At 40.7% G+C, this 21473-nt stretch overlaps 2 protein-coding genes across 3 annotated transcripts in view; one reads left to right on the top strand and one right to left on the bottom strand.

The window, feature by feature from the left end:
* Positions 1-3022: 3022 nt before the first annotated feature.
* On the bottom strand, positions 3023-8076 carry PCLAF (PCNA clamp associated factor). The gene is made up of 4 exons (XM_026709690.2): positions 7880-8076; positions 6800-6877; positions 4900-5065; positions 3023-3778 (listed from the first exon to the last, which is right to left on the bottom strand). The coding sequence occupies exons 1-4, from the start codon at positions 7929-7931 to the stop codon at positions 3718-3720; spliced, it is 357 nt and encodes a 118-aa protein (XP_026565475.1). The 5' UTR covers positions 7932-8076; the 3' UTR covers positions 3023-3717.
* An 8889-nt stretch (positions 8077-16965) lies between these two features.
* Positions 16966-21473, top strand: part of TRIP4 (thyroid hormone receptor interactor 4) — a 38161-nt gene continuing 33653 nt past the window's right edge. For both annotated transcript variants that reach the window (XM_087941466.1, XM_026709633.2), the window contains exons 1-5: positions 16966-17117; positions 18296-18462; positions 19507-19643; positions 20087-20314; positions 20828-20906. In XM_087941466.1, coding sequence (XP_087797592.1) covers positions 17011-17117; positions 18296-18462; positions 19507-19643; positions 20087-20314; positions 20828-20906 — 718 coding nt within the window. In that variant the 5' untranslated portion in view covers positions 16966-17010. The remainder of the gene's footprint in view (positions 17118-18295; positions 18463-19506; positions 19644-20086; positions 20315-20827; positions 20907-21473) is intronic.

Genomic DNA, 21473 nt, shown 5'->3' with positions numbered 1-21473 from the left:
CCACCCCGGAAGCGCTTCCCGTGGACACGCCCTACGACGGCCGGCGCCCTATCGGAGAGACGCCAGCCGGCTCGAGGCGCGCGTCACAAAAGTCTTTCCGGGGCCCGAACGCCCTGGCAACCGCGTCCGGTTGCTAAGGGGAATAGGGCGGGGCTTTTCAAGGAGACGAGCCGGCGCAGACGCAGACCGGCGGGAAGGTTTCCTTCAGCCAGAGGGAGATCGGGGGCGGGGCGATAGAGACACGCGGATTGTGGGGTCACGCGTGATTTGTTTATATGCTGGTCCTGAGAAGGGATCCCTGGCTTGAGCAGGGATGGGAGACCACTGGGAAATCCCAGGATGTGGAGGAATATCCAGAAGTCAATGTCTGGAATACTCTACCTGACTCTGTGATTTCTTCCCCAAACCCCAAAAACTTTTTACCTTAGACTGCCTACTATTGACCTCACCCCTTTCCTAAGAGGTCTGTAGGGGCAGTTATAAGCACACCAATGTGCCTACCGTCCCTGTCCTAATGTTTCTTTGTAGTTTTCTTATATTTATCCATTTTATGTATTCATAACTATGTTTATACTTATTCCTGTTATCTTATAATCGCTTGACAAAATAAATAAAAAATAAATAGAATAGAATAGGAATAGAACAGAATTCTTTATTGGCCAAGTGTGATTGGACACACAAGGAATTTGTCTTGGTGCATATGCTCTCAGTGTACTTAAAAGATACATTCGTCAAGAGTCAAGAATCATCAGGTAGCAATGATAGTCATAGGGTCCAATAAGAATCGAATAGAAAACAGAATCGAATAGAAAACAGAATCAAATCAAATCGAATCGAAAATAGAATAGAATTCTTTATTGGCCAAGTGTGATTGGACACACAAGGAATTTGTCTTGGTGCAAATGCTCTCAGTGTACATAAAAGAAAAGCTACATTCATCAAGAGTCAGGAATCATCAAGTACAACACTTAATGATAGTCATAGGGTATACAATAAGAATACGAATAGAATATTGGCCAAGTGTGATTGGACACACAAGGAATTTGTCTTGGTGCAAATGCTCTCAGTGTACATCAAAGAAAAGATACCTTTGTCAAGAGTCAAGAAGGGACAAGGGTAAAGCTTTTTTAGGTTCCACCCCCCAAAATAAGGGGTACTGGGCGAGGGAGAGGTAGCCCTGCACCCCACGAAGATTGTCATCATGCAAAACATCCATATTTCACACTGGCTTCCGCTGTTTACACAAAGCTGGCGTTTGTGCATCCAAGTGAGGCAATCGTATTTCAGAGCAGTATTTTTTTCAACCTGGGCCATTTTAAAGATGGATGGACCTCAAATCCAAGAATTATCCAGTCAGCAGGCAAGATGATAGCCACAATGGTCCAATTGAAGAGACAAACTTTTATTATTAATGTGAATTCCATTTTTTTAAAAAATAACATGGCTGTCTTTGACTTTTTGGACATACCAACTAGCAGTACCTGAACACACTTGTAAATGGATCATAAGCTTCCTAACAGACAGGAAGAAGCAGGTGAAGCTAGGTGGAATCACATCCGATACCTGTACAATCAGCACAGGGGCCCCAAGGCTGTGTGCTTTCTCCACTTCTCTTCTCCCTATATACCAATGACTGCATCTCAAGCAATCCATCTGTTAAAATACTGAAGTTTGCTGATGACACAACAGTAATTGGTCTCATTCGAGACAACGATGAATCTGCATACAGACAGGAGGTTATACAACTTGCCTCATGGTGTAACCGGAACAATCTGGAACTGAACACACTCAAAACCGTAGAAATGGTGGTAAACTTTAGAAGAAATCCTCCCATACTACCACCTCTTACAATACTAGACAACACAGTATCAACAGTAGACCTTCAAATTTCTAGGTTCTACTATATCACATAACCTAAAATGGACACTTAACATCAAAAACATCATCAAAAAAGCACAACAAAGAATGTTTTTTCTGCGCCTATTCAGAAAGCTCAAACTGCCCAAGGAGGTGCTGATCCAGTTCTACAGAGGAATTATTGAGTCTATCATCTGCACCTCTATAACAGTCTGGTTTGGTTCTGCAACCCAACAGGACAGACAGACTTCAGAGGATAATTAGGACTGCAGAAAAAACAATTACTAACCACCTGCCTTCAATGGAGGACCTGTATACTGCAGGAGTCAAAAAGAGGGCTGTGAAAATATTTACAGACCCCTCACATCCTGGACATAAACTGTTTCAACTCCTTCCCTCAAAACGATCCTATAGAGCCCTGCACACCAGAACAACTAGACACAAGAACAGTTTTTTCCCGAAAGCCATCACTCTGCTAAACAAATAATTCCCTCAACACTGTTCAACTATATACAAAGTGTACACTACTACGACTGTTAATCTTCTCACCACTCCTTATTACCCATCCCCTCCCACTTGATTGTTGATTGTACCCTATGACTATCATTAAGTGTTGTACATTATGATTCTTGATTCTTAACAAATGTACCTTTCCTTTATGTATACTGAGAGTATTTACACCAAGACAAATTTCTTGTGTGTCCAATCACACTTGGCCAATAATGTAATGTATTCTATTCTATTCTATTCTGTTCTATTCTATTCTATTCATACCCCACAGACATCACTGTGGCATTCTGGAGGGTCTTAAAACATTGCTCAACTTCAGCCTAAAGATTTCATAAAAAGTTTTGCTGAATTAATAAGAATCTCATCCTACATTAAAAGCTAAGAAACTTATAGCACCTTACAAAGGAACAGAAGAGATGTATTCTGACTTCAAACCCAACTGCCTTTAGATATAATGGGTATTCTGGATACTCTACTCTCTAAGCAGTTGAAGAATATTGGTGAAAATGAACCTTTCTTAATCTTTCCCACTGCCACAAAATTTGATACAAGTACAGCATGAATACTCATAATCTTTAAAATCGTCATTTAAGAACTAATCGCAGTCTGCACATAGACTAATCAATTACCCAGATAAAAACAAGGACAGCTGTGCTGAATTCTATAAAACTGTGTTATATCTTTATTAGGCCAATTCCACAATTACAAGTAATGTAGTAATTGGTTAATCAGAAAAGATTTTAACCAAACCTCCAATGCTGCAAAACAAAGATGGAAGTGAACTGGAAAATCTTTAGAAGCATTAATATGTTGTTTCTAATATCAGCAATTCTGTGCTTCGTGTTGCCTTCGTACCAAAATTTGGCCTATTCAAGTTGTTATACAGAGCCATGTAGAAATTCTACCATTCTGCCACTGTAATGAGGTACATTCTTGGGCCTTGTTTCTTTTAAATCCAAAAGAATTATTCGTTCAGCATTTTCTAGTTTACAGGGAAGAAAACTAGGTATTCAGCGTAGCAACAAGTAGATTTTTTGTACAGAAGCATAAGAATGTTATTTAACACTGATATGGGTCAGAACTTTAATAAGTGCTTAAAGCACAACGAATTTAATACAAAGCATCTAGTTACTAGTTCAGAATCATTAAAATACTTAAGTATTAAGAGCATTGTATCAATGACCTGACTTTTTTTTTTTTAGTCTGTCAACTTTTAAGTTATTTTAGTCAACAGAATAGCATGCCAGATGCTTATCAAGACTCAAATTCAAACGGAATATATGCAGTATATATACAGCCTATACACAATGCTCTGGGAGCAGAAGATCTGCTTGCAGATCCGGGATCAGCTCACATTTGATCATCTTCAGATTCTTCCTGTTCTGCAGGACAAGGAGGCAAAGGACGTACTCTGTCAATGGGGGAAAAAAAATACAAGTCAGTAATCCTTCCTATTTCTAAAATTCCAGTAAACTATATTTTCAATAGCTGGGCCATTAGAAGAGACTAAAAATATCGTAAAAGCATGCAGTCTTCATCTTGAACTGGAATCTGTTTTCCAGTTAGATTAGCAACCTTCAAGCCTTCTGTGTCACACAGTTACTTCCTTCTTTTTGTGTTGCCCTGAATAAAGATTTCAGAACAAGGTCTATTGAAACAAAGCACAGGTCGAAAATTCTACTATCTAGGTCAGTGTTTCTCAACCTTGGCAACTTTTAAGCTTTATGGACTTCAACTCCCAGAATTTGCCAGCCAACTCTTATGGGAGTTGCAGTCCATATAACAACTTAAAGTTGCCAGGGTAGAGAAACACTGAACTAGGTAATGCTGGAAGCACTATTTTAAAAAGCAATTTGCAAAAAGCAATGAAACAAAGCTTCACTGTGTGGTCTCACTGAAAAAAATAAAATTCCCAAAACATTTGCCCCCTAATACCTAGTAAAAAAAACCATTTTAGACATGGATTCTCCAAAACTCATGCTGTACTGAGTAAACAAGGGTAGTGAATTGTCATTTTCACTGAGCAGTAACTAAGGTGGTTAGATCAAGTGAGGTAGCAGTTTAAAAACATGGTTCACCAATCATTCTGTAGAGGATACAGCTAAGCATCCAAGTGCTTCAGTGACCCTCAAAAAGGACGCAAATGACCAGCTGACTCCAAGGAACATAAATCCTTCCATTCCCCACCATCCAGACAGATCTGAAGAAGCTTCTTGGATGAGAATTGAAACTTCTTCAAAGAAAAAAACGTAGTTCAGTTGACTCCTGAAAAAGCACCTTTGGGACAATCATGACACGGATGACTGAGAATTTATACAGACAATTCTTCTATAGAACAGGAGTCTCCAACCTTGGCAACTTTAAAACTTGTGGACTTCAACTCCCAGAAGTCCTCAGTCAGCACATTCTGGGAGTTGAAGTCCACAAGTCTTCAAGTTGCCAAGGTTGGAGACTGCCGTTCTATAGAACATGAAACCTTGAATACTTGGCAGCTGTTTTGCCACTTAGGAATGTGCAGATAGCCATCCTTACTTCTTCCTGCGTTTTCCTATTTCGCTGCACCCTGGCTCCTCCTCCAAGTTGTGGTTCTCCTTTTCCCGACGATTTGGAGTTTGCCTGAAGAACTCTCCGATGCCTTTTTGCCAAGGTGGAGTTGGCCTCACACATACCGGATTGCCTCCTGCATACTTACTCTCTGCTGCAGAAAGCAAACCAGAAGTTATGCCCAGCTAACGAAGTGGGGGAAAGCAACACACCCAATTTACAGAGTAGGCCTTGATTTATGATTGTTTTGTTTGATGACAGTTCAAAGTTAGGATGGCCTTGGAAAAAGTAATTTGCCACAACCTGGCCTCAAAGTTGACTGTTGTACATCATGCGATCATAATCCGGGCACTTGGTAACCTGGTCTCGTTTACAACAATTGGAGCAATTTGCAAACACAACATGGTCACCTTCCCAGCCAACTTCTACAAGCAAAGTTAATTGGGGAAGCCAGAGTCATGGTTTGCTTAACCATGGTGAACATGGTTGTCAATCCAAGTCTGGTTACATGATAACTCACTTCATGACTGTGAGAAGCGTTAATAAAGTATCCTTTTTATGACTCAAATCTCATGTTGAAAGATAGATTATGTCCTTGGAGTAAGGGAGTGCAGTACCAGGCATATGCCTTTGAAGCGCTGGGAATTATCACACTTTTTGGAATGTCTTTGAAATGCCAGATACCGGGTAAGAAAGTGTCTGTTATGTGCTGGGTACCAAAAAGATAATAAAATGTAACTTGTATCCTGAAAGATGTATTGTAAATCAAGCCATTTGTATACTGTGTGTGTGTGTGTGTGTGTGTGTGTGTGTGTGTGTAGTTTTAGAGTATAAAAGTAGAGCGAAATCTATGCTTTTTGTTCCTCCCAGCTGCCAAGGGTGGAACCCATCTGCAGATGTATATCCAATAAAGCCTTTTTCCTTGGATCAACTTTGAATCATGGTGGTTTTTCTTTAGCCACAATCTCACATGACCATATCATTTAGTGATTTACATTCCACTTTCAATTGCGACTTTAAATCCAGGACTACCTGTAGTAGCTACAAAAGCTTCCAATCCACCTATGGTTTAATCTCCGAATGCACAAACTATCTCAAGTTAATTAAAACAAGCCATCTTTGCTAAACTGTAATGCCAGAATGCATCAGATGAGCAATTTCAACTATCTATCTCACAGAAGTGAATATGAAGCTGTTGCTTATTCCTAAAATGTTTTAGGAATTCAGTCCGGAGCATTAAAAGCGCAAAATATTTTAGGCCTGGCTTAGATATACAGTATTGACTCTATAAGAAACAGCAGAATGACAGAAAAGCCCAGGAACCACATTATACGTGGCAGCAGCCCTGCGGTGGCTGCCGCTCTAAATTAAACAGCCACAGCACAGTATCTTTAATTTAAAGGAAGCAGAATGAAAGCATACTAAGCACCATGAAGGAAGTATGTGGAGCTTCAGTCTGATTGCAGCAGTCCTTGGCTTACAATAGTTCATTTGGTGACCATTCAAAGTTACAAGAGCACTGAAAAATGTGGTTTATGACCATTTTTCAAATGTACCTTTGCAGCATCTTGTGATTAAAATTCAGCTGGCTCATATTTATGAGTTCTGAGCCAAGTCAATAAGGAAGCCAGATTCACTTAACCAGGTTACTAATTTATCCACTGCCATGGTTCACTTAACAACAATGGCAAGAAAGGTCGTAACATTCGGCAAAATTCACTTAACAAATGTCTCATTTAACAGCAGAAACAGGGCTCAATTGTGGTTGCAAGTCAAGGGCTATTTGTACTTGCAGAGCAATTCTAAATTGAAAAGCACCAGTGGCCTTCAACCTCTGTCGAAAGCACATTAAAGCCAGTCAAGAATCAAGTCCATCTTACACACTCACCTTTCCTTGACGTAGGAGACGAACTAACATTCGCCTGTCCAGAGCCCAGCGCCTTCCGAGGAGCCCTGGCAGCTACCACTGGCATAAAGAAAGAATGAGAGATTATTTACAGTTAAAAAATGCCATTAAGTCCAATTATCTAGGTCTCAGACCAGTTGCTTCTTTTTACAATCCACAAAGAGTAGGGCAGTTTTTTAAAATGCAGGGGGGGGGAGGCTTAAACCAGTAAGGAGGGTGCCCTAGTTCAAGGTGCTTCCAGTCTAAGGTAAAGCAAGCTGACTGGATAGCCAGGTATAGGGCTACTTTGAATGAAAGCATTCCTCCATTTCAAAGAGACTGGGAATTGCAATACACACCATGCAGTCAAGCCACATGGTCAGCCAAAATTCTAAGGGCCTGGGCACCCTATGCTAACCTCAGCTGCCTTTTTCACAGCTTGCTGTGTCTTAAATCCAGCTTAAGTAAACACAGTTAAAATCCATCCCATTTAGAAGGAAGGAGGGAGAATGCAAAGCAGCTGCTTTAAGTATGGCAACTCACACCATCGTTTTAATCAGGAGGCTACAAGGCGGCTAGAGTCAGACCAGGCTGCTCAAGGAGTCGTCTGTCTGCCTTTGCTTTCTTTTTTTTTTCTTGGCTCACCATCTGCTGCAAATCTAACCTTCTTTAAGCAGTTAATTGCTGGAGACCTTATGCAAGCGGGCTACTTCTGCATTCTGGTTAGTTCTGCATCCCAGTTAGTTCTGCATCTCAGTTAGTTCTGTATCCCACTTAATTCTGCATCTCGGTTAGTTCTGCATCCCACTTAATTCTGCATCCTGGTTAGTTATGTGTCCCACTTAATTTTGCATCCCAGTTAGTTCTGTACCCCATTTAATTCTGCATCTCGGTTAGTTCTGTATCCCACTTAATTCTGCATCTCGGTTAGTTCTGTATCCCACTTAATTCTGCATCTCAGTTCTATATCCCACTTAATTTTGCATCCTGGTTAGTTCTGCATCCCACTTAATTCTGCATCCTGGTTAGTTCTGTATCCCACTTAATTCTGCATCCCGGTTAAGCATGTGCAAATGCTTTTACCTTTCCGATAGGCACCGGCGGTGCCGCCGCAGTTCGCCTTGGTCCGCACCATGCCCGTCCTTTGCCGTTGCACCAAAGGGAGAAAAAAAAAACGGAATAAAACGAGAGCCGGGAAAGAAAGCGGAATAAAAGGCGCAACTTTCTAGCAAAGCGGCCGAGCGGCGACTTCCTTCTGCCGCAATATTCGGGCTTCCCGCGCGCGCGCCGCGCTCCCATTGGCCGAGGCGGAGACGGCGAGCGGCCAATCACGTGCCAGCCCGCGACTTTCACCCGCGGTTCGAAACTCCGGCCGCCTCTGGATCTCTTGGCCGCCCGAGGAGCCGTCCGTGGGCGGCGGCGGGATCCCCTCGAACCCCGGGCCGCCGCAGGGCGAATGAACCCAACCGGGAGAAGCTTGATTGGGGCTCCTCTGGGGTTCTGCATGGCGAGAAGGGAGCCTCCGCCTATGGCAACCGTAATTGAACGTTATGCGTTTTTTTTTTTAAAAAATTATTTATTGAAGATTTTACATAAAATAACAAAGCAAATCTAAAGGAAAGGAAGAAAAAAAGAAGTGGTAGAAAAGAACAATGCACAATGGTATGTCCAAAGAATGGAATCGGGTAAAGAATGGAATCAAGGGTTGTGAAAAATGTAAGTGTGTAACACACGGGATTACAAACTGACCAGGCTGCTTGAGTTTGTACAGTGCTGCACTAGCTAACCATGTTTTAACCCCGAGTGTTATACGAAGCCAGCTAGTGAGATATCACTTCTGAAAAAAACATGCATAGGACAGCCTGGTCAATAGCACCAGAGGTAATCCTGCATAGATCTAATATCATCTATGCTAAATAAATCTCAAAGGAAAGTGGGGTATAAATTACAAATACAATCCCTTGTTTAAATCTGCTAATCTCAAAGAGAACTCATTCCTTATCTGAGGGCTGTGAAAATATTTACAGACCCCTCACATCCCGGACATAAACTGTTTCAACTCCTTCCCTCCAAACGATCCTATAGAGCCCTGCACACCAGAACAACTAGACACAAGGACAGTTTTTTCCTGAAAGCCATCACTCTGCTAAACAAATAATTCCCTCAACACTGTCCAACTATTTACAAAGTGTACACTACTATTACTGTTAATCTTCTCACCACTCCTTATCACCCATCCCCTCCCACTTGACCGTTTCCTAGTATGATTTGATTGTTGATTGTACCCTATGACTATCATTAAGTGTTGTACATTATGATTCTTGATTCATAACAAATGTATCTTTTCTTTATGTATACTGAGAGTATTTACACCAGGACAAATTCCTTGTGTGTCCAATCACATTTGGCCAATAAAGTAGTCTATTCTATTCTATTCTATTCTAAGGCCCCCTACTAATCACCCAATAAACACCTCCTTAAAACCTTTTTCCGGTTACCTACCTGGAAAGGTAAACAGGGCCATTCCACACCCAATCAAAGCCAAACGTAATTAAACTTACAATACAGCCAATCTAAACCCATCAAGCTTTCCTTGAGAGTGATAAAGGACAGTTTGCTTCTGCAACTCCATCCATTATCATGGTAATAAAAACCCTGAAAGCTTAATTGGTATTAAGCCACTTGAGTTCCATTGTCATTCACCAGAAGCAAGATGTTAAGAACCACTGATGAGGTTAGTTTGTTGATTGAGAAATGTGTCACAAGCACCTTCCCAGGCCTGGCATCAATGCCTATAGGAGAGGGAACAGCTATACAGTGATTGTCTAATATTCATTTTCTAAACACATTTTTGTCAGGCTTCCATCATGGGCTATGAGAAACAAACCAACAGATCTCCTACTATTTTAGCTGGTATCTGATATTTGGCAGAAAAATATGTTTGATTCTGGGGGTAACTACCCACCAACCTCCCTTTCCATGCATTTTTTTTTCACGCTAAATCTGCAGCTGTCACCACATCCTTTGTTACCAAAGGACAGTTTTTAACATGTGTGAAAAAGCATTTCCGGTAAGCAAGCACAGGTTAGGTTTGCTAATGTAACCCACTTCTGCATTCTGTTTATTGAAGCATGCTTTATGCTTGAATATTAAAAGATCAGTAGATTGGTTCAGAGAAAAGCAACAAAGATGATTAGGGGACTAAAGGCTAAAACATACAAAGAATGGTTGCTGGAATTGGATAGGTCTAGTTTAACGAATAGAAGGACTGGGATGACAGGATCTTCCAAAATCTCAGAGGTTGCTACAAATAGGAAGGTTTATTCTCCAAAGCACCTGAACTCAGGGCAAGAAGCAATGGGTAGAAACTAATCAAGGAGAGAAACAACCTAGAATTAAGGAGAAATTTCCTGACTGTTCGAACAATTAATCAGCCCCCAAAAGTTGTAAATGCTCCAACACTGGAGGTTTTTAAAACGAGATTGGACAACCATTTGTCTGAAATGGTGTAGGGTTTCCTGCTGAGCAGGGGCTGGACTAGAAGACCTCCAAGGTCCCTTCCAATTCTTATTCTATTCTAAAACCAGCCCTACACAAACTACAGTCTTTGACTTTCAACCATTCCTTTAGTTTGTTTGAAGTTACAACAGCACTGGAAAAAATGACTTACGACCCTTTTTCACGTGATCGTTGCAGCATCCTGTGAGAAAGTATCCTTTTTATGACTCAAATCTCATGTTGAAAGATAGATTATGTCCTTGGAGTAAGGGAGTGCAGTACCAGGCATGCCTTTGAAGCGCTGGGAATTATCACACTTTTTGGAATGTCTTTGAAATGCCAGATACCGGGTAAGAAAGTGTCTGTTATGTGCTGGGTACCAAAAAGATAATAAAATGTAACTTGTATCCTGAAAGATGTATTGTAAAACAAGCCATTTGTATACTGTGTGTGTATGTGTGTGTGGGTGTAGTTTTAAGGTATAAGAATAGAGCAAAATCTATGCTTTTTGTTCCTCCCAGCTGCCAAGGGTGGAACCCATCTGCAGATGTATATCCAATAAAGCCTTTTTCCTTGGATCAACTTTGAATCCTGGTGGTTTTTTTCTTTAGCCACAATCTCACAATCCCCATGGTCACATGATCAAAATTCAGCTGTTTTGGCAACTGGCTCCTATTTATGACGGTTGCAGTATCTGGAGGTCATGTGTAGAGTTGTAATTGCAGGAATGTTCCAATCTCGGATGGCAAACCTCAGATAAAGAATGGTTTCCAAGCAAATATAACTCAGGTAAACAAAGTCACTAATCTAAAGGAGGATTAGAGAGAGTAAGTCAACATATGTTAGACTTTAACTAGAGATAATTAATTGTATGTATTACTGTGCTAAACAGTAACAAAAGTTAAGCAGTAACCAAAGTTAACCAGTGATGGAGAATAACTAAAAATGTGTATAAATGCAAGACTAGAATCCAATAAAGATCATCATGATTCAGTTGTTCATGATCAAACAACTCGACTGCCTCGTCATTACAACAGTCATGTGAGGTCACTTGCAACCTTCCGACAAGCAAAGTCAACGGGGAAGCCGGATTCACTTACCTGTGTTGCTAATTTAACAACTGGTGATTAACAACTGTGACAAGAAAGGTTATAACTCTCTTGGCCGCTGTCTCAGCAACAGACATTTTGGGCTCCATTGTTGCCATAAGTCAAAGACTGCCTGTGGTTTCAGCAAAGTTACAGTAGCAGGATGGAGAAGTCAGCATTTTGGAGACCCATCACCGAAAGCAGGTGGACTTGTGGATAAATTGACCACACAAGTGGTGGGATTCAAAAAAATTTACTACCAGTTCTGTGGGCATGGCTTGGTGGGCATGGTGTAGCTTGGTAGGCGTGGCTCGGTAGGCATGGCAGGGGAAGGCTACTGCAAAATCCCCATTCCCTCCCCACCCCACTAACCTGCTTTCCAGCTCCATTACCCTGGGCAGGGCAACAAAAGGAGACCCAGCTGATCAGCTGGACTCCGGCGGCAGAGAATCGACGGGGGCAAAGATCTGTGGATCAAAACCATGCTAACCACAGGTGAACACATGTTGGAAATGTGACAAAAATGATGGTATGTTCCAGGTGAGTTAAGAAGAAAGACTACTTGGGAATCAGAGGCTTGAGAAAATTGATCATGTTAACCAGGATCCATGGGAAATAAAAGTCTGGATTACAGGCCCAATTTTTAGAAGGTTTTTTTCATCACTGCTCAAATAAGGCCCATCATTTCACTTGTCCTGATCTGCATCTCTGCTGTGTTCTTAGGTAAAACTGGTCTATCAACTAAGCATCTTGAACTTAGGGAAAAGTCTTAATGTTCTGCTTTCATCCTAACAGTCATTTATCTTCTTTGCAATTGTTCTCTTGCTTCTGTAAGAGAGGAAGTTGAGTACAGACAGTCCAACCGAATCCTAGAGCTTCCCTTGTTCATGAAGCCAAGAAGATAAATAAAAGCTGCAGGAATTTCCTGATCCTGGATGTTTATAAAAAGTATAAAAGTTATACTTGTGTTTCCACTTGATAGCGAAGGTTGCCACTGTCTTTTTCTCCAACAGTTTGCTGATTGACAGCTTCTGGGAACAAATTAAAGAATGTCTGTATTGGTTTGACCGTGTCAATTTGAGGAAAACACATTTTATGAAGGAAGATCTAAGTCACTGGGTGGTCCATTCCAGTAAATCTTGATAAGCACATCCGAAAAAATAGACAATTGCAAGTTCATTAAGGTTTCCTTAAAAAAGAACAGTAACAATGCAAACTTGAAAGGTTTCCCTAGAAATTCCCAACACCGGGGTTCTGTGTTTGTACCAAATGTCTGTTGGTTCACTCAATTCATCTGGCTTTCTTGCATCCAGGTTCGATCACCATAATTGCAAAAAAGTTGTTGAGACTTTGGAAAAAGTGCAGAGAAAAGGAACTAAGACAATTAAAGGCCTGGACAGTTGCAGGAACTGAAACTAGTTTGGAGAAAAGAAGGACTTGGATGACATGGTAGCAGGATTCCAGTATTTGAGGGGCTGAAACAAAGAAGTGGGGGTCAACTTAATTTCCAAAGCATCAGAAGGCAAGACAAGAAACAATGGAAACTTATCAAGGAGAAAACACAGCAAGGAGAAATTTCCAAACAGTGAGGACAATGAACCAGGGGAACAGCTTGACTTCAGAAATTGTGGGTGCTCCTTCACTGGAGGTTTTTAAGAAGAGTCTAGACAGTCATTTGTCTGAAATGGTATAGGTTCTGCTTGTGCAGGGGGCTGGACTAGAAGATCTCCAAGGTCCCTTCCATCTCTTCCATTTGTACAGCAGTCCATATGAACATGGTTGCCCACCTTGCAGTGTATAACAATAGATGGATAGAGATATATATTAAAAATAAAATCAAAGGCAAAGACTGCAATGAGCAACATAAGGACTCATCACACTTTGAGAACCTTGGAGTTTGATACTCAGATTCTTTAGCTATTCCACTATCATAAACTCTAAAACCTCTTGGAACTTTTACTTTACATGTTCTTGTTGGAAGAACTGTTTATTCTTTTTACTTATTATTTGTCCTACTTACCCACTCGTGGGCAACCTGAAGGCTATATTAGCTCTTCTCATTGTGATTAGACTTGGGTATAACAATAAAAGTGCTGATAAACCCATGGCAAAACTCTAGCTCAGAGTCTGAATAAACATTCAGCCTTGTCTTTCAGCTCCTGTAACCAACTGCAGATGTGTGTCCTTGGAGCTGGAATGCAAGAGGTCAGCAATCTGTAGGCAGCCATTTTCTAGTCATAAACAATGGAGCAATGTCATAGCAGGAGAGATGTAGGATGTTCACAGTTAAGAGAGTCACAACTTTTTCTAAAAAAAAACCTTTTCCCTTTGATGAAAACTACAGCGGATTATTTTTGGAGAGGAGGAGGAGATTTTGATTGCTACAAATTTTTATTTTATATCTCAAGGTTGAGCCTTGACATGAGAGAAGTGTAATTGGTATGGAGATGAATAACCAACTAGATTGCAGAAAAGTTGGCATGGTGACAGAAGGGGCTGAGAATAAGGACATCAACTTACATATTCCAATGATATGTCTTCCCTTCTTCTTTTGACTTTGAGGTTTTGGGGTTGTTGGTTTGGTTTCTTTGCTCCTTTTTCTCTTTTTCAGATTCCTAGTGAAAAGAATTGGCTTCAACCAAGATTTTAGTTGGGCAATCCATATGGTTGTTTTTAGCTGTTAGGAACTGTGTGATGCAGTTCTAATATCAATGTTAGGTGTTTTTATTCCAATCATCCGTCCCAAAGGAGTCTAAAGTAGAATATATACTTCATACACAAACACAGGGGCCCAACAGGGACATATTTTGAGGTCAGCTTTATTCAATGTTTTTATGAATGATCTAGATCAGGGGTGTCCAACCTTGGCAACTTTAAGACTTGTGGACTTCAACTCCCAGAATTCCTCAGCCAGCTGGCTGAGGAATTCTGGGAGTTGAAGTCCACAAGTCTTAAAGTTGCCAAGGTTGGACACCCCTGATCTAGAAAATAGGACTAATATGCAGATTTTCAAGTTTGGGGATGACACATTGGGTGGCACCAGGATAACAGAATTTGCAATTTAATCTGGACAAGTTGGAAGACTAGGATAAGAGGGTAAGGGGGAATAATGTAAGATATGATCCTGAGGGACCTAAAGTTAAACTCTAGATTTCTTAAAGTTGTCAAATTTGAGAAACACTGGACTTCTGGATCCTATCCAACTCTAAGATGTTCTGATTCAGTAAAACAAGGTAAGATAAAACTATCAAGAATAAAGACCTATTCAGCGACAATCAATAAAAAAGCCAAAACGATGAAAAACAAAAACTTTTTTTTAAAGGATCTCAATTATAGGCAGTCTTTACATACCTAATATTTGGGCAACATCCGGGCTTTTAGTTATTAATGAAAACAATTCCAGAAGGGGAAGAACCCTGGGGCAACATCCTCTTGCTTTCTAAATTGCCTAATAGCTGCCGGGAGATCTCAAATAAGTCCTTCACTCAGCATTTTAACCACTGGAGAAGGCAATCTCCTTTTGAAGGGTTTAAAAGCAAACTGCCTTCGCTGATTTCAAGGTTGTCTAAAAAGATAAGATAATTTTTAAGGGGCGGACTTCAGCATTCTTCCTTGCTTCTTGCAGGGTACAGAAACAGTTGCTCCAACTGGAATCAAGAAGCAACATGAAGGTAAGAGAATTTTTTGGTTTGTCTTTTTAATTTCTTTCTGGTTTTCCTCTAAATATGTTCTCTTTTTACTTGTTCTTCGGCTGCATTTGTTTCAGACCCTGCAAGATTCTTTGTTTTATTTCCTATACCCAGTTTTGGGTATAGGAAATGCCTGGCTGCGTTTTCGTTCCCCGCACCCCCTGAAAATTCCAGCATTGTCAGCTCAGATCTTTATACTTTTTGGAGTCAGATTCTTGTTCTGCTTTACGCGCTTTAATACTTATGGGGGAGTGGGATCCAGAAAGGCAGGCGGGTTTTCTTGGTGGTGGTGGCGGCAGGGGAGATAGTGTTTTTGCACTAGGTTACTCACTTTGGAGTAACTATCATGTCCTGTTTTTGAATTTTTAAACAACTCCTTAAAATATACTTGCTTGGAAGATTTGATTGGCAGAGTCCCTGGCTTACCAAGCTTTAAGCATCCTGTGTATCAAAACTCAAGTTTTATTTGAACAGAAGTGACATAATTTATTTTAAGTTTCTTTTGGAAATAAATGTTCTTTATTCTTTCTGCTTTTATTACACCGAAATAGATAGGTTTGGAGTTCATATACGGAATTCATCTGGTCTTATATTCACCCATCTTGTGAATATTGCTAGCCCTTCTTATCTATTTTCTTGTGACCTTCGGGGAAGGTAGAATTATATTTTATTCTTCCATGTATTTGCAGAATGTAAAAGATGCAAATTCTCTTTATCAATAGATAAAAAGAAACATTTTATTGTGTCTGCATTAAGTGTTAATAGCCATAAAACCTCTCCATAATTTCTTACGGAATTACTTTTCCATTGTCATAAGGGGTTAATTGAACTTATTTCTCCTGCTTTAAATGTTACTTATCTCTTTTCTCCCCCATCTGTTTTACTCTGCCCCAGTTAGCTATTATCTCTGCTCAGCCTCCCTCTAGGCCTTCCGCCTCTCTGAATAGTTCCAGATAATAATAATAAAAAGTAGCTGGTTAACTTTTTATTTACATTCTAACAGAATCACAAGATGTCCAGAATTTTTTTGTAACAGCTGTTCCATATCCTGGACCTTTTCTAGAGTTGTCTTTTGTATTCCCATGTTGGTAATCTCAATTTTGTTCTCTCCCACGCTTTCATATTCTATAAGGTCTGTGTCGCATAGAAGTTTTAAAACATTTTTTACCTTCTAAAAAGTTTATCCGTAGACATTTGCATCCTTTCTGAGACATTTGTTATTAATATTTCAACCTGCATTTTAAAATAAACTCTTAAGAAAAAGAAAGTTGTAGCCCTTAACTAATTCAATTCTTTTCTGCTTTAATCCTGTAGTTCCCTCTAGTGTTCATCTGCAGTCTTTATCAAGTTGCTAAAATGGTTTTAGTTTCGTTTCAGTTGTTTCCCTCGGGTATGTTATTTAATTATAACAGTACTTGTTTTTCAAATCTTACAGCAAAACTAATGTGCCAAATCTCTCTGGTCTAAGTGTGTGTGTGTGTGTGCGCGCCATCTAAATGATTCACAATGGTAGAAACACGCTAACTGTAGCTAAGTTCATGCACCATGCTAACTGTGGGTAAAGGAAGAACAGTTTCTTGACCTATTCCAATTCTCTGGATGTATAGAACACATTAAACCATAAGCCAACCACGAACACCACCATCGTCTGAGACTTCAGATTGCAGCTTCAATATGTGATTGTTCTAGTGGACATGGCTGGCTGGGGGATTCTGGGAGTTGAAGCCCACAAGTCTTAAAAGTTGCCAAGTTTGCCACGTCTCTGCTTTTTAAAACCTCAAGGCCGCTGTGCTGTAGTTTTAGAAGGGATGAGACCCGGAACTAGAAATACGCAGCCACCGTTGCCTAGCCGGCGCCTGCGCGCGTTGCACCCAAACCGAAGCCCGGCCGGCTTTTTTGTGTATGTGTGCGTGTGCACCCGCTTTCTTCTTCCCCCGTCATGAAGGCGTCGCTGTCGGAAGCCGAGATGGTGGCGCCGTTCGTGTCGTGGTGCATGGGGGAGCTGCGCGGCACTTTTGGGCTGGATGTCAGCGAGGAGATTATCCAGTGAGCTTGGGGGTGGGGGCGGCCGGAGGCAAAGGGGGAGCGGGGCAGAGCCCACGGTGTCACCTCGTCATGGGCTGCCGTCTTTGCTGGGGGGCAAGGGTGGCCCCTCTGTCCTGCCCGCTTGCCCTTTGGCTTCCTTTGGCCCCGGCAGGCCGAGAAGGGCAGTTACCATGCTGAGGATATTGCTTTGCCCCTTAGACAACAGGCAGGAGTTCAACAGGTGGCAGGGCATGGAAGGAGTGACCCAGTGAGGTGACAGCCTTGGGCAATTGAGGCTTTGGTGGGTGGGGGGAGATGAAACCCTATTGTGGCTTGTTGGCAGCACAGGATGTTGTGTGACTCTTCCAGGCCTTGCAAGCAATAATATACACATTTCGTTATACAACAGAGGTCCCCAAACTTGGCAACTTTAAGACTTGTTGGACGTCAACTGCCAGAATTCTCCAGCCAGCTATGCTTTTTACCTTCTAAAAAGTGTATCCGTAGACATTTGCATCCTTTCTGAGACATTTGTTGGACTTCAACTATGCTGGCTGGAGAATTCTGGCAGTTGAAGTCCATAAGTCTTAAAATTGCCAAGTTTGGAGACCTCTGTTATATACCAATATTAAAGGCAACAAACAAAACTGAGTATGTATCGTTTCTAAAATGCTTTGCCCAAATGCATGCAACTGGAAAGGGGATCGAGCTGTTTTCCAAAACATTCAACAGGTAACAAACTAAAAATGTCAGGCATGTGAAAGCACAAATGCCAGCTGTAACCCTCAGCAGGGGAACAAAAACAGTAGATTTTATGCGTTAAAAAAAAGTGAGTTACAGTTAAAACTGAAAATGTTGCTAGACAGGTTTTTGGGGGGGCGTTAACTAAATGCTTCAACAGGATGCTGTGCTAACAAGGGAAAGGGGTGGTGGGGTCTGTAAGGGGATATAAACTGACATTCATACTTTGTTCTGTGTCCACTTTCTCAGTGCGCCTGTGTTTGCAAAGACATTAATAAACTTCTTTGCTGCTTTTAAGTTATTGCCTCGGGTAGTTCCATATGCAAACGTGCACTGTTTATAGGACAAAGAAATATAACAATTATCATTAAGAGATCCTAGTAACAAAGTCCGGCCAGTGTTTTTCAACCTTGAATTCCCCAAATTGTATTTTCATAAGCACCTCTGTATATTTTTAGGTATATTTTGTCTATCGATGATGAGGAAGAGATTCGCGAGTATGTCACGGACTTAATCCAAGGGAGAGATGGCCAGAAGAAGTACTTCATAGATGAACTTGTAGCCAGGTGGAAACAGTCCCGTTCTACAACTTTGGATCCTTTGCCGCTGTGTCAGAAAAGGGATGGTAAGTGGAGAGCAGAAAATGAGATAAAAATTTGTTCGGGGACAAAGGGGGTGTTAGCAAATCATTGTTAAATTTGCAAACCAATTAATAGCAAACTTCAGCCTTTGCTACCATCTATCTTGGTCTGAATTCTTGTAGGCTTGGTTTGATAGCGCTGCCTAAGTGCATTGTAGCTAAAATATGGCCCTCCAGAGTTTGCTGAAATATAGCAGTCAACATTCCTTGCAATGAAGGTTAGTTGAGTTGAAATTCTGTGGAATTAATAGCTCATTGGTATCTACAGGATACCTGCCCCTGGCCTTACCAAAGAAAGCTGCAAGTCACACAAAAAAGACCACTTATTTCTAAGAATGCAGTGTTCCTGGGCAGCTTTCTGTAGATTGAATTAGTTATGAGACTAAAAAAAGATACGTCTACACTGCTTTCACCTTCTTCCTTTAATATCTAGGAATATGTAGTGATGTGTCATAATTGTACGTGGCCCTGTAATTTATGGACGGTAGCAGAAGATCTGTACAATGGTCTTGTGTCGTTCTCTTTGTTTATTTAGACTGTTGGTCCCCAAACTCTTCAGCTCTTGGACCCATTCATGAGGTTTCACATTGTTCATTGACCCTCAAACATTTATGATATGAAAATAATTTAATAAATGCTACTTTAATAGCATTAGCAATAATAACAGCAACAAGAACGGAGACAATTCAAGGCTGCTCTTGCTGGTAGCTGACCATCCAACACTGGATAACACTGTCTTGATACCTCATTTTCAGAATTAGGAATTGGCACGGAGTTCTACAGGGACCCTCAAACATGAATTGACCCCAATCAAGCTCCCATAATTTCTTCAGTATCTATTGACCTCCAGATACTTACTGATCTTTTGAACCCTAGACATTTATTAATCCTTTGGACTGTCCCATTGATCCTTGGGGGAGAGGTTGATATGGACCACTTTGGGGAACCCAGATTTAGATATTTACAGAAGGATGAGGAAAAATATCTGGACCAAAACCAGCATCTGCTATGTTTTTCCTGTTCTTTTAGATATTTTGGATACTCCTCGGCCAGGAGACCAGACAAAGAGAGGAAGGCATAAAGGAAGAAATAAACAGGAAACACCTATTTATGTTGAAGCCTGCCAGCCTGTAGAGAAAGTAAAAACACCACTCGATTTAGCCAAGGTAGGTGCATTTGGTGTCTACTGTTATTAGAACAGATTCATTTTGGTGTAATTTTTATGCAATTGATTATAATTACTTCACTTAGTGCTTTTCAAGGGCTCACTGCACTTCGTGGTGAATAATGAGGCCTTGCCTAATCCAAATACCACAAAACCCTGGATAGAGGAGCAGTTAAAATTGTTTTTTAATAAAGAAAGACTAATTTAATGTTTACCCATTATTTTGCAGTGAAATAATATATTTCAGGAAAATGGGGAACTAATTTCAGTTCAGGAAGTTCTTGCGCTCTCTCTCTCTCTCTCTCTCTCTCCAGACATGGCGGGGGAGAGGGAGGGAGCAAGAGAGAGCATACGCACACACACATATTCTCTGTTATAGTATATCTGCTCCTTGGTATGTTTTCCTCTCTTCATTTTATCCCTCTTTCTCCACTTTTATAACAGGCTCAGGAGGTCACCAGAGGCAGCAACTCCTGTTCCTCCAAGAAGAAGGCAAAATACGTCAATTTGTACACAAAAGAAGGCCAGGACAAGTTGGCTGTCATGCTTCCAGGGCGCCATTCCTGTGAATGCCTGGCCCAGAAGCACAAACTCATCAACAACTGCTTGACGTGCGGGCGCATCGTTTGTGAACAAGAAGGGTCTGGGCCTTGCCTTTTCTGTGGAACTCTGGTACGTAAATAAGGATGGACAAGGCTGGTTTTTTTAAGGAGAAACCTCTGAAATATTATATTTTTGGTTTACATTTTAAATATCTGCTTAACACTGAGAAGAAAGATCTGTCATTACCCCAGATCCCCTTTGCCTACACCACAAAAACTCTCACTGTATATATATATACTCTCACTATGTATATATGCTCATAAAAAAAGAGAGAGCGAAATGTATTCCTAACTAGAGAGGCCACATATTACGGAGTTGCAAGACAGCCAGTAAATGAGTCCAGGACAAAACCAAAGAGCAATAAAAAGATAATCAAGTCTTACTTTGTTACTTTGTGGTTTTTAATTTGCTTTGAACATGCTTTCATTAAAAAAATGCTTTCATATCAAATGTAGATGAAGTTATAGTTTTGAAAGCAGTCTTAAACAGTGGACAAATTATGCAAGTAGCAATGAGCAAAGATATTTCCTACATATCGTTGGAAGACTTAAGTTTAATCGGACATTTCTATTCCTTTTGTAGGTATGCACCAAAGAAGAACAGGATGTCTTGCAACGAGATTCCAACAAAAGCCAAAAGCTCTTAAAGAAACTTTTGGGAGGTTGGTATTCTTTGAAGGACAATCGACTTTGTTTATGGGAAGCTGGCAAGGAAAGTTAAAAATCATGATCACATGATGAGGGGATCCAGCAATACTTGAAAATCTGGGCTGATTATCAAGCACCTGTTTGTTTAAAAACTTTAACCATGATAGTTTACAGACACACAAATCTAGAAACGTACATTTCCTTCTTTTAAGAAGTACATCGAACGTACTCCATACATGATTTGTTGTCATTTTGTATTATAAGGCTTTTATTTAGTGAACCAAATGTTTTGCAAAAACATTATGAATAGACAAATGGATATTTGAATGTACAGGTGTACGACCACAGTTGAGCTCAGAATTTCTGTTGCTAAGTGAGCCACTGGTTAAGTAACTTTTGCCTCATTATTGAGCTTTCTTGTCACTGTTAAGTGAATCACTGCAGTTGTTAAGTTAGTAACCCGGTTGTTAAGTGAATTTGGCTTCCCCGTGGACTAGGCTCGGCAGAAGATCACAAAAGGGGATGACACTGCAACTGTCATAAATGTGAATCAGTTGTGAAGCATCCGATGCAAATCACGG

The sequence above is a fragment of the Pseudonaja textilis genome, chromosome 13 (genome assembly GCF_049901715.1).
Source record: "Pseudonaja textilis isolate UNSWEBS1 chromosome 13, rPseTex1.2, whole genome shotgun sequence".
NCBI lineage: Eukaryota > Metazoa > Chordata > Lepidosauria > Squamata > Elapidae > Pseudonaja > Pseudonaja textilis.
This window is presented reverse-complemented; position numbering and strand designations above follow the sequence as displayed.

Bases quoted from the DNA above. Each gene is read 5' to 3' on its own strand.
- PCLAF (XM_026709690.2), bottom strand. From the start codon at position 7,931: ATGGTGCGGACCAAGGCGAACTGCGGCGGCACCGCCGGTGCCTATCGG. The intron at 6,878-7,879 runs GTAAAAGCATTT...TCTTTATGCCAG, and splicing joins CGCCGGTGCCTATCGGAAAG to TGGTAGCTGCCAGGGCTCCT. The intron at 3,779-4,899 runs GTAAGGATGGCT...CCCCATTGACAG, and splicing joins ATAGGAAAACGCAGGAAGAA to AGTACGTCCTTTGCCTCCTT.